Source organism: Pungitius pungitius, chromosome 9 (assembly GCF_949316345.1).
Source record: "Pungitius pungitius chromosome 9, fPunPun2.1, whole genome shotgun sequence".
Lineage (NCBI taxonomy): Eukaryota > Metazoa > Chordata > Actinopteri > Perciformes > Gasterosteidae > Pungitius > Pungitius pungitius.
In genome coordinates, this window is record NC_084908.1 from 11,801,759 (window position 1) to 11,814,926 (window position 13,168).

General features: G+C 40.8%; 2 protein-coding genes across 3 annotated transcripts in view; one reads left to right on the top strand and one right to left on the bottom strand.

Annotated features, from left to right (window-relative positions):
* Positions 1-13,168, bottom strand: part of vwa11 (von Willebrand factor A domain containing 11) — a 15,768-nt gene continuing 2,600 nt past the window's right edge. The window contains exons 2-18 of the mRNA XM_037472979.2: positions 8,369-8,555; positions 7,497-7,633; positions 7,231-7,375; positions 6,953-7,046; positions 6,565-6,693; positions 5,343-5,529; positions 5,047-5,216; positions 4,810-4,922; positions 4,578-4,694; positions 4,314-4,487; positions 4,054-4,186; positions 3,776-3,928; positions 3,053-3,145; positions 1,788-2,059; positions 1,546-1,679; positions 984-1,143; positions 1-773 (exon numbers count right to left, since the gene is read on the bottom strand). Of these exons, the coding sequence (XP_037328876.2) occupies positions 384-773; positions 984-1,143; positions 1,546-1,679; positions 1,788-2,059; positions 3,053-3,145; positions 3,776-3,928; positions 4,054-4,186; positions 4,314-4,487; positions 4,578-4,694; positions 4,810-4,922; positions 5,047-5,216; positions 5,343-5,529; positions 6,565-6,693; positions 6,953-7,046; positions 7,231-7,375; positions 7,497-7,633; positions 8,369-8,555 (2,788 nt within the window). The 3' untranslated portion in view covers positions 1-383. The remainder of the gene's footprint in view (positions 774-983; positions 1,144-1,545; positions 1,680-1,787; positions 2,060-3,052; positions 3,146-3,775; positions 3,929-4,053; positions 4,187-4,313; positions 4,488-4,577; positions 4,695-4,809; positions 4,923-5,046; positions 5,217-5,342; positions 5,530-6,564; positions 6,694-6,952; positions 7,047-7,230; positions 7,376-7,496; positions 7,634-8,368; positions 8,556-13,168) is intronic.
* Positions 9,009-13,168, top strand: part of LOC119218492 (calcium-binding protein 2) — a 21,614-nt gene continuing 17,454 nt past the window's right edge. Inside the window, exons 1-2 of one of the 2 annotated variants that reach the window (XM_062564597.1) lie at positions 9,009-9,113; positions 10,767-10,836. In XM_062564597.1, the coding sequence (XP_062420581.1) occupies positions 10,774-10,836 (63 nt within the window). In that variant the 5' untranslated portion in view covers positions 9,009-9,113; positions 10,767-10,773. Of the gene's footprint in view, positions 9,114-10,766; positions 12,906-13,168 lie in introns of those variants that run through there. The other variant, XM_062564596.1, reaches the window with a different exon arrangement.

Consider the following 13,168-nt stretch of genomic DNA (forward strand, 5'->3'; position numbering starts at 1 on the left):
GATGCATTTTGATCATTTTCAGCAATATGTTTGTGAGTGTGTGATTAATCAGGTGACCGAGGCAGACAACATCTGCACGCATAGACAAACAGGTAGGTTCAAAAACTAGTAGGCGCGTAATGACGACAGAAGGAAAACAAAAGGAAAGAAAAATGTGTTTAGGGCATGGAAGAAGTCGACTCAGATACTGATCTTTTCAGCATTTATTTCCTCCTGCAGTAGACAATAAAACACAGACATTGCTTTCTGGTCTCTTTCTGCACATCTCCTGCCTAGACACAAGATTTATAAATGGGAAAGTACACATCAGGGCGACCGGACTGTAAAAACAGTAGAAAAGACGGCTTTTATTTTATATATTTGCATGATAACCAGAGTTAAGGTTATTTAAAGCTAAATCCGATTGTTAAGGCAGACACCAGAAGGCACAACCACAGTAGCAGTGAAGCAGGTAAGGTGGGAGGGCCTGCAGAACGTACAATGGAGTGATAGCACTTGCCCACATTTCCAACTTTATCTACAGCTATAAACTCGACAATCTGTGAGCAGCAGGATGCTGTGTAGTTGGCCTGAATGATGGGATCACTCAGCAAGCTGGTTGTGAGGTTCCCACTGCCCTGGCCTAGGGAGACGTTCGCTACTCCGGTGCCATCTCCGTCTGAAATGGTGGCTGCAAGTTTCCACTGGAAAGGTTTACACTGAGACACATCGTGAGGGCAATCGTCCGCCTGCACATTAACCACCCCACACACAGGCCGGACAAAATCTGTAGTCTGGGCAGGGACAAAGAAAACAGGAGAAATCACTTAATTTGTGAATAACACCAAATTTCCATCCAAATTTGGCTAATAATAATAATACTTTTTGTGAAGAAGTGCATCTGTCTTGCTGACTCATCCCGGGGTTTCACGACTCAACTTTGCATCACTCTATTTAGTTTATTTAACTATTTCCATCAGTATATCCACAAGGTGTATGCTTACTTTGGTAACAACAGAGAACCTCAACACGATGTAGTTGGAGTCAGCACCACTGGACGACTTGGCTTCCAGAGTCACAGTGACGTCACTGCCTGATGGTGTGTCGGCAGGTGGCGTGATGGTTACAGAAGAGTTAGCATATTGTCCTGTTGTCAAGTTGAGACTGTCAACAAAAGACATAAAAATGCACTGTGTGATTACAGGAGCTATTACTGTGAATAAGCTACGCATTCAATTTTGATTTAAATTTTTAAACATGAGGGACAGAGGAAGTTCAAATCCAGCTTTGATTTTCTAACATCTGACTAGTTATTCATTTCAGTGAGTTACAGTAATTGTTGGACACAGTGGCCACTAATGTGAGCAGGTGTAGCAGAGCAAACTACTGCCTGAAACCTCTGTAGGCCTAAACTCAAACTAAGGGCTGGGCTTTCACAAAAATACTCCATTCAGATGTGTAAATTTGGCCTTGGCTTCAGGCAACATGAAATTGAATTTCAAGGTATATCAGTACTAGTATAAGGGTATTTGACAGAGGAATATTTTGAAAACAGCTTCCCCTCACCTGGGTGGTTTGGACATGGGGAAGTTTTTGTCGTTTCTGGCGCTGATGGAGTACAGAACACCAGAGCCCTGGGTCATGACACCGAAGGGGAGATTGAAGGTTTTTCCTGGCTGCATACTGCTGTCCGCCACAGCCTAGTGGTGAAATGGAAGTAGAAAAAAAAAAAGGGTTATTGTTCTTTTATAGCACTAAACAATCTATGTTCACGTGTGTTTAATAAAACAAGAAGCGAGAAGACCAACCTTGATATTCACTTTGGAGACGGACATCTGGGTGGTGGACTGTCTCTGAAAACCGCTCCCTGACACTTTGTCAGTTCCTTTAAGGCTGACCACGAACTCCCCCTCCGGGACGGCGTCCACAGTCACCAGGATGTCCCCGTTGCCCATGTCAGTGGTTGTGCTATTTCTTACAGTCTCAGGACCAGATACAGTTACTAGGGAAACGTATCCTACGGTCACTGAGGATGGACCTTTCCTACCAATCACTGAGAGCATCAGAATGGCCGGCTGGCCTGGGTTTCAGAGGGGAGAAGTGAAGGGGACAGGTGAGGACAAAAACAAGAGGACCATTCGTATTCTTTGCAACAAGTCACATTAGACCGTTTGAGGTCAAATCCTGCATTCAAAATATCCTCCTTGCTGTGTAGGCTGTAATGAGACAGATCATTGCCTTATAAATATGTTTTTGAATGGTTACGATATCTTAATAAACACCTCAAAAGGACCCTTAAGTGTACATAACATTCATGCAAACATGTAGAAACTAATACACATGTTTGGTTTTTTATATTTATTGATGTCAATAAAACCGTGGTGAAAACAAGGACGTTGTAGAGTTTCACAGATGTTTGAGGGAACTCTGGACACTCTGCCTCCCAAAAAGTAAAAAAATGTTAGGAACAGTTACTAGTATACACACCCAGAAGACACACAGGGCGAATGAGCATTTGGTCAGATTTGTGTTTATATAAATAAGGCAAATTTGAATCTATATTATTCAAGACATTCATTATTTCTAGTGGTGCTTTGAGAAAGGTTACTGCTAGAACTCGTGCTATATATAAAAAATAATAATTTTGCAAATAACTAGTCACCTGATCCTTTTTTCAAAATGAAAACTATAAGCTTCAGAGCTTTTTAAGATGATTTTTCTAATTTCCTCAGCTAAACATTACAAAACGAGAAGTTTATTTTTCCCTGCTAGATGGTGCTGTTTTTATTAAACAAACACATAATGTCTTACCTTTCTCAGACAACCTATGCACAGCAATAAATTAAACATTAACACGAAGCATTTGAATGTAGGTAAAAACAAGGTTGAATTTTAAAATACACTTATACATAAAAAGTATAATAGCAAGTATCCAATAGATCCTATAGAAAATCTTAATTACACCATGATATTTATAATTGATTACATCATTTCTGATTTCAGAACCTTTGCAATACAACGTTTATAATATGCTGCTGTTGTGAAAGAATCTTATTGCTTGGTAAAAATGTACCTGCTTGTGGGTGACCTCTGAGGACTGCGTAACCTGGGTGAGGTCCCCCGAATCTCTCCACAAAGTCATAGATAAAAGTAATAGTACTTTGACCTGTAAATACAGATAAAACACATTTTTGGTTATCATTATGTTTGAAAAAAAACTCTGAATTGATTTGTGGTAAATGGTTTTGACAAAAGTAACAATTTTAGTTGTATTTTGGGAATTGCTTTTACATGGTAAACTTTCTTGCCAAATATTGGAGTTGAAGATCAAAATGTTCACCTCTGTTTGGTAAATATTCAGCTAATCTCTCATTATCTTAGCACAGTGACTGAAAATAAGTGGAACGGCTAAATGATCTCTCACCAAAGGTAAGAAAGTGTTTGTTTGATCTTTACAATAAAGAAAGTATAAAAAACATAATGTTTTCTTTTGATACTGGGCAGCCAAAGTTGTTGCCAGTAAGCGATGGGTTACTTTTATGGAACAGAACAAGCTCTTTTGCTATCTTTATGCTAATCTAAGTTAACAAGCAGTTAGCTGCAACCTTACATTTACCTATAAGATGTGACAGTGGTTTAGAATGTTCCATCTCACTGTCAGCAAGAAGGGAAATAAGGATGTCTCTCTCAATGTTGAAATATTGCTTTAATCAACCAATTAAGTGCATTTGCAAGTAGACACTTTCAACTGCATATTTGTGCAGAAAGGACACCTGTAATGAACCGAGTATCTCACCTGTGATTTTAAGTGTGTATGGCTGGTTAGAAATGATGTTGATCTTCCAGGTCCCTTTCATGTTGTCATCGTTGAGACGAATTCTCCACAGGTTGCCCACAGGGTTTATGGATCCCAGTTTACCGCTGGCCTCATTATGGTTCTGGATCACACCTGGAAATTGATGGCATGCAATCATTATTCTTAAATATCTATGTTCTCAGCAGAGGAAAACCCAATGGAAACCCAATGTTTGTCAACATATTAGACAAACACTGCAAATTGGAATAGTTTCTTACCTGCCGGGTTGGTCAGCGTGAAAGTAATTGATTGTCCTGTGATGTAGATTGTGATATGTTTTATAGATTCATCCAACATGAAGGGAAATGTCTCCTGCTGCCCAGGGTTCCTTGCTCGCTGAAGAACCGTCACCTGAGAGAGAAAAAGAGAAGAGAGAAAAAGAAAAGCCTAATGACATGTACTTTTTATTTTTACCAAGAACCGAATGCTACATGCAGACGGTACATAATAATAATAGTGACAACTGCAATAGTTTTACCAGAGCTGAAGTGGAGGTGTCAAGAATGATGTCTGTGGCCTGAGGCAGCTGACTCTTAGATACATGGATGGCCTGGCCTCCAGAGGCCAAAGCCAGGTCCCTGTAGTCTCCTAAGGAGTCATCATCCACGGAGCGTCGGCGCCTCCCATAGGGATTGGTCAAGAAGAATGACACCTGTAGAAATCATGAAGTGTGGAAATTACACCACCAGCCTCATGAAACTAAATGAATGCAGGGCGTCTCTGTGCGTCAGTCAGTATTTACCGTTGATTTGGTACTACTGATTAGAGCCATAATAGTGTCTTTCAGATAAAGGTCTTTGGCTACAGCATCAGTGAAAACGTAGATGTCGGAGGAGTCAGGAGCGCCGGTGAGAGCCAACTGGAGAAATACAACAATAAAGCCGTCTGCTTCATCATCACAGTCTTTAATGGTTCATGAAACATATCTGAACATCAACAGTCACCCTAGTTGGTCAAGATCATAGTTCCAGTACCAGAAGTCCTGAGAGGCACATCTCAGGGGTATCACCTCCTCCACTTGCCGTCAACTTATTGATTTCACTTTTCATCTTTTCGGGGTCGCTTGTCCTAATCATAGGTCCAAACTCTACGTAAAAAGCACAGAAAAGGGATTAAATACCAAGACAATCTTCTGGCTCAAACTGTTTTGATCAAAAAAGAAACAATCACTATTTCTAGACACCCTCTCAGTAAGGTAGAAGAGTTCATACCGGGGTCATTGAATGGCACCAGAATGTACTCTGATGGCTCGTCCTGCGTTCCTTTTTTTCTGTCAATTATTTTGTAGACCATCATCCTGGCCTCCTGGATGTCCTGTGACATACTGCCAGTGGTGTCAATAACAAAACAAACGACAGATGAGCGAGCAATCCCCATCATTCTGTAAGAAGGAGAAAGAGAGGTGACAATTAAAGGGTCATGTAACCCCAGTGGACAGTGAAATCATCAACTTTGAGAGGATAGATCATTTCAAGATTTTTGAGTTTTCTCCATCTGAACTTCATACCTCAGGAAGTTTTTGTCCCCTGCAGCTACCCGGATGTCCTCCAGCAGCTGTAAGCTGGCGGCTGTTGCTGCATTCACTGCAGCGTTGTGGAAGTCCACATTGTCTGAGTTGGGCTCGTCTTTGCTGATGCCTCCACGAGGTTCTGCTGAGCTCGTCAGGTCACCTGCACCTCCATGGCTACATTTACCTGGCAAAGGGGCAGAAGGGACCAGCAGTTAACCGGTTTGAAGGAGAGGATGTTTAAACGACTCTTGTCAAGTACTTAAATATGGGAGTTTTGGAATGGTTCTACTGTTTGAAGTGATCATTATTCCAGTGAGTATAGAGCAGGTGATGAAAGCACTGTGGGATTAGAAGACACAGCAAAACGGCGGGTTTTTGGAAGCTCAGTGGGATAAATTGAGAGAAATGTATGAATAAAGTTTTAAGTATACAGAAAGGGAACAGGATGTAGAAAAATTATATACAAATTTTAGATGCAATTAGTAGTGCAACAAAACTTTAAAGAAGCTAAACTCAAGTATGCAGGATTACTTTTTATATCTCTATACATTAGAGAGAAGCATTTCAACTATTTACAATTGGTGAATGAGAGTGGGGTTGACCAGTATCGGAAAAGGAGGATTAGATTTAGCTATATTAGCTAAAGCATTAATGGTTGAGGTCTGTTGTTCTAGGAATATCTCCAAAGAAATAAATTGAACGAGAGAAGCAAATACAGAAACAGCTGCTGGAATCAGATGAAGAGAGAAAATATGTAATTAAGATGCAGCTCCGTTCACTTTGCACTAAATAAAATGGTCTATATATAAGTCAGGTCTGTTTGAAAAGATCATCTCTGATATACCATGTCTCATAGAGGAACGTTTTTGTTTTATGTGAAAAAAGCACACGATTCATTAAATCGACTATATGTTAAAAATGAATATTTATGAATATCGATTTTGTTTGGAATTAGACCAGGTCGGCCTGATCACATGTATTAGGAATTAGAGCCATTTATCTGGCATTCACTTATTTTCCTCGCTGTAAATTGATTTTGATAATAATAATATTCCTCTTTTTGCTACCATTGCCTTTCATGTATACACGTAATAGTGTTCTCAAAAATGTTTACATATTTTGACTAGCTGTGAAAATTCTTTGAGGGAATCTTTGAGGGGATTCAAATGTGATGCACAGACTCCCGTGGTAACAATATTTTAAAAAAATTCACTGATACCTTTGGGCTTGTCAGCTGATGAGATCCCCATGTAACCGGATGTGAGTTTTTTCTCTTTCAGAATGTTGGGCAGGATGGGATTGGGGCAGTGTCCATTGGCACAGTCATTGCAGGTGGCAGTGCCGACATCTACAAAAAAAAACACAAAATCCACAGTTAGTCATCTCGGGGTTGGTCTTCGGTTAACTGAAAATAATCCACACCAAGCAGCCAATTAGATTGAAGTACTCTTTGTGACAGTAGTATGGCAAGACAAATCAACGTAATCTACCCTTTGGCCATTGGATATACTCCCTGGTGAAAGTTTATCCAAAAATATGTGGATACAGTCTACTTTATAAAATATTCGTTCATTAAGGATTAATGTGTACGAGACCGACAAACACACCTGCTAGGTTTTCCAGAGGAAGGTCCAGGCGAATGAGGTTCATGTATGGCTCGGTATATCCCAGCTCCACCCAGTTACTGTGGCTGTAGAAGTCCTGATTGGTAATGGAAAGACACTTTTTTTACATAGACAGTTTTTTCTTTATTTTTTCTTTCTCATTCTGCCTCATGTAACATCACCATTCTGTCATCAGATATTTATCTGTCCTCTACTGCGTTTCCTCCTCACTCTGCCCTTTAACCTTTCCATGCACAGCTGTTTCTTTCCACCTGTCTTACCTGTAGTGTATGAAGGACACGGCCCAGAGTTTCTCTGGCTGCTTGGAAGTTCTCTTTGCGAATGTTAGCCTTAATGGCCACGAGACCCTCAATGATTAGGCCACGTCCCTCTGCAAAGGCCTCTGAGTTGAAGTGGTGTGGAGCACTGAAAGAGATTTAGCCAAAGAATGATTGTAAAAGCAAATCATTTTTAAAGCTGAGCAGCGCACACCAAACTTTATGTGATTTCCCTGCAAAACGTTTCTTCTGTTTGTTTTTTCTCCAACCTGTTGACAAGGTCGCGGTCTACCAGTCCGTTCTGGGTGTAGATCTCTTGGAGAGCAGACTTAAATTTGGCACCAGACACGTCTCCTGTTGCTGTGGGACCAAGACATGCCTGGACCAGCTCAACAGGAGACGAACCCTGTAGCCAGAGGTCAAAGGATAGAGGTTACACTACTTAGCTCCAGAATGCAGGGTTGAAATAAATGTTTACAACAAGTCTTAGATGCAGGGCCCACATTGATGCTGGACACAATAATAGGAGTTGGAGATGGACACCCCCCATATTCTCCTGTATTCTCAATTATTTTCTTAGATTTGTTAATAATTTTTCTCAATCTCCAATGTCTGTTTGGTTGTAATTAATGATGCTCATACAGGCAGTAGAAATACATGGCTCGTTCAAAAGTAACAAAAACATAGTTCTTTTTTTCTGAGGATTATAAAGAAAAACTATTCATTAATATTATATTTTATTCCTGCCAATAGAGTCCAATGATTCATACCATCTGCTCATTCAACACTACATTTGTACACCTGAAGAGTTTTGCAGAAGTGTCTATACCAATGTTCTGTTTAGCCACATATTAATGGGAAATCACTATGTGCATCACATTTCACATATTGAATAAAAGCTCCAAAGTCCAGCCTTGTGGTGTCACTTTAGTTTTACTGAAAAGTCACAAAAAATCTGCTTGTGAGTATCTTTTTAATGCAAAAGGCGGAAAGGTTTTTCCCACTTATTATGCTTATTATACTTATTATTTCCCAAAATATTATGGTGCACAGTAGAGTAAAAATGTACTTGAGCATTTGTATGTTTTTCTCTGTGTTGTCTGTGAGTGTGTTTGTGCAAGTTGGTTAACTTCCATCATACCGTGGTTTTGAATTCATGACCACTGGCTGCAGCCACCGCCTGACATGTCTCGGTCACTTTTTGAATTAAAGCCATTCTTGATATGCTGATATGATCAGGACCATTACTCCGGGAGAGAAAGGCCCATGTGGGCCCTGATAGGACCAAAGTCAGCAAGAAAATGCCCGGCATGCACGTCATGACTAATCTACAGAAAGGGAGAGAGAATCATAATGTTATAATGCTGGTTAAATTATACATAACAAAAATATACCAAAAGCCGAAAGCCAACAGGACAACGGTTTCAAATAAAGACATGTATTGAACAAATAAATAGTCAATTCTAAAAAAAGGGAATATTAGTTTAAAACAATGTCAAAATAAGTCAAAATATGTTGCAACAAGTGAGAATTGGATTAATTGATACTTGTCAGTTGACGCGATGTGTCATCACGGAAACACCAGCCCAGTAGTACGTATTTTAGGGGAACTAGTTCAAACAAGTCCAGCAGACAAAAACAAATCAAAGATATTATATTTCACTCCCTAACTGCTGTCACATTCCTGTATGCAAATTCCCACTGTATCTCTATCACTTTTGAATTCAATTTGCCCTTCACTCAGCAGATGTCTTGTCAGTTTATAGGGCGGAGCAAGGGGAGGTACATCCGTAAGGATTCAGTGAGTGTCTACACAGCACAAACATTAAACTCCCTCTCTTCTTACATGCCTAATTCTGTCCATGCTGACAATACTCCCATCGTAGGTATGTTTTTTGATTACATTCAATTTACAGCTCAGTTTCATATCATGTGATTAAACACAGAGATACAAGTGCTCATTTACTGCTATCAGGGTTGGTAATTTATTTGTATTATAGATCTCTAAAACACAAACGGGTCAATTTTTCTTTTGATATGTACATGTTTTATATGTAAATGAATATATTCTGACATATATATATATATATATATATATGGTCTCAACTTCAATCCCGCCGCACCAGTGAAGCAGTTATCTGTGGATCTATCTAGAATTGGATGTGGGGCTGACTGACTACAATGTAATTTGTTTGTTTTGCATATATTTTCCATGGCCAGGAAATCAGTAGTTATATCAACATAAACGCATACGGAATATATTTTAAAAAGGACCGTACAATTATTGCTCCCTTCATAGAGGTAATACTGTTAAAAATGTTAAACACGCCTGTTGAAACGGTTTAAAGTGAGGTGTTTCTATGGGGCTGTTGCATTATCTCTTCGTAGACGCGTTGAGACGTGTTTCTAATATGTAAATGATGTAAGGTGAACATAATGTGTATGACAGTTGATTGGGTCAGTTGAATGATTGTAATAAATGTCAAAAGCAGAGCAGCACATAGTGAATGGATACAGTGTCAAACACGTAGAAATGTGGAGCCAACTGTGATGTCAATATTGACTATCGACGATGAAAGAACTTGCCAGGATAGTTAAGTCTGCACCTCGAACCAAAGCACACAACTCTTTGTTGAGGGAAATTCCATCAGTGAAATAACTCCCACAGAGCCTTACTTTTGGATTCACTGGGGACACAACTTGTTTTTTACTTCTTAAACAACGTATTATATCCATAGACCATATATAGCATGAATTGTTCTGCTCGTTGCTGGCTTCCAGTATTTCCTTGGCTTCTCAAGGATACTTGAGATAGGATTAACTAACGAGCCAAGACCTGGTATGTGGTTAGACCACTGGAACAGGATTCAACGTGTTTGAATCCAAGGGACAGTGTAGTGTGAATGTTTTTCTTTCTGTGTCGGGTTACAAGAGAATGTAGAATTGGAAAGGAGAGACGATACATCCGTTTGCGAATGTAATATTGTATATTGTGTGACACTCGGTTGCAAACCTACCAGCTAATATGTGAAGCAGTTTCCCCTGGAAATTCCCAACTCTATTGTGTTAGTGTGTTGTGCAACTTGAAGGGCTGCATTAAAGGATGTTAACGTATGATACATGAAATGTTCTGGCACAATGTAAACCAGACCAAAGGCACAGTAGCATTCTGCTAACAATAATAATTAAGAAGATCTCCAGTAGTCATGTCAGTCATGCTGTTATTTTCATTAACTTAATTGTATTTGATACAATTGATTTATTTTCATAATAGTAAAATAGATTTGTAATTAAACTAGGTTAACTGAGTTTTTTTTAGGGTGCTCAAGTCATTGTTGTTTATGTTTGTTTATCAGCTTTCTAATAGCTAATCTATTGTTTATGTCATCGCCCACATCAGCACCATCATTGTTTTAGTAAATCTTTTTTACTGTAAACAACCGAAAAAAGTATACATCAGCTCCAGGCAACACATGTGCTCCAAAATTCCCTGAATTGTTTTAATCAGCTGTTGAACTTTTTTTTCTTGTTTCTATCAGATCACCAATGTCAAGCACAACCCCCACCTCGGATACCTCAGGGGGACATCTGGTCTGTCCCCTGCTACAGGTGATGAAGGAGCACAGACTCAACAACAACACACAGGCCAACTTGTTTTTTGTTTGCATCCATGGTCTGGTCTCCTGTCTGGGAATCCTGGAGAATGCCATCATCCTCTGGGTAGTGGGCTTCCGCCTACGGCGCCGCACAGTGGCCTCAGTCTGGGTGCTGAACCTGGCCGCGTCTGACTTCCTGGCAACTCTGACGCTGCCCCTCTTCACCTTCTACCTTTCGTCCTCACATAGCTGGGAGCTGGGTAGTCTACTTTGCAAAACAGAGGCTTCCATCTTCTTTCTGAACATGTTTGTGTCAGCCTTCCTGCTAGCAGCCATATCAGTGGACCGCTACCTTCTGGCAGCCAAGCCGGTGTGGAGCCGGAATCATCGCTCAGTGGCAGGCGCATGGAAGGTGTGCGTGTTGGGATGGCTGTGGGCCGCCATTAACACAACGCCTTACTTCCTGTTCCGCTCAGTGGCTGAGAAAGAGGATGGCAGGAAACTGTGCTATCATAATTTTGCCATGTATACATGGTCTCTGGAGAGAGATTGCAAAGTGAGGCAAGCAGCAACAGCCATCTCCAAGTTGTTTCTTGCATTCCTGTTTCCCCTGATGGTAATCGCAGGGAGCTACATCCAAATTGTTCTCAGCCTGAGGAACAGGAGCAGAAGGAGGAAGCAGAGTGCCAGCAGGCTCACTGATGCACTATTTGCCTCTAACAAAGATGGGGCATCGGGAACTTCGAATAACCCTACAACCATAAAAAATGTTCTGAAGCCTCCAGCCTCAGATCCGTCTTTATACCTAAAACCTACTACCCTTTCCCCCATCGGCTCTAATCGGACAAATCACAGTCAGATGTCCCAGAGTTTCACCAAGATGGTGACATCTGTGATTGCAGCATTTGTCCTGTGCTGGGCCCCCTATCACATCGTCTGTGTGATTGAAGTGACAGCGCAGTATTGGCTCAAAAATCTCCACCTGGTGGAGGTCGGACTGCCCTATGCAACAACCTTTGCGTTCTTGAACCCTTTGTTGAACCCCATCCTATACGCCTTCAGCTGTCCCAATTTCTGTGTGAGAATACGACAGAGTCTGGGTGCAGTGTTTGACGGTCTGGTAGAAGAGGGAGGCGGGTTGCTGATTGTGCCAGGGAAAAGTTTAACAGCTCATATCCGACGGAAGAGCAGCCGAGATGTAAACCTGGCAACACAAGGGTCCCCAAAGGGTTCACAATCTCCCTCTCAGTCACCTGACAGTCAACCGTCCTTTCCCCTGTCTTTACAGTGTGCAGGCCTCAAAGACGCCCACATGCAACATTCAACACAATAATCCAAGGATTAAGTGCAACGCGGCTATTTTTTCATTTATATTTGATTGAGTGGAATCAAATGTCCGTTACTTGGTCGTTACTTAAATGGCCGTCCACCATGTTCTTACAAACTAAAATAGCTTAATTATTGGATTGATTGTCGTGAAAATGTTTCTGCTAGCCAGTCGAATTTTATTGACTTTGGTGATCCCCTAACATTTACTCTAGCTCCACCATTATATTGACTTTTGTCATCCTAGTGAACATGTTAGCAAGAGGATGGTAGCATTTAGCTTGAAGCATGTCTCTTCCCCCCTACAGTTTAGACGCGTTGACATTTGATTCCACGATGACCAAAGATTACTTACAGGAACTTACTCCAATATTTGCCTTTTGACATTAATTTAATGTTGTCAAAAAAGTTGAACAGCATGGAAAGGCCTTACTTAATGGCATGTATTTAATCTCGTTTTGTTTGTTTGTGGGCTTTGGTGTTAAATTGAGAGGTAGAGGCAGAAGTGAAAAAACGCATCCTGTGAGGGGCATCATGAGATGAATTAAGGGATTGAAGGAAAAACAAATACATTTTGTTGCACTAAATAATGTTTCATACTCCAAAATATATTAAAGTAGAACATGAGTGAGGAGAATTGTTGACGTCACTAACTTGTCTTGCTGCGTTGTTCTAATACCAATTTCAGCCACTAGACGGCAGTACTAGATCACCGATTACATGAAATGGAATGAACGGTAGGATTGTGCTTTCTAGACAGTGTAATACTACGGTGGCCGAGAAGGTTCAGACAAATACAAAAGCAACAACACAACCGCAAACCCCACAACACAACACGAACGCCACAACACAAAAAACAAAAGCCACATCACAACCGCAAATGCCACAACACAACACGAACGCCGCAACGCAACACGAACGCCGCAACACAACACGAAAGCAAAAACGGAAGTAGCTGCCCACGAGCGAGCGTATTTTGGAGGAACGCCCACGGGAGCGAGCGTATTTTGGAGGAACGG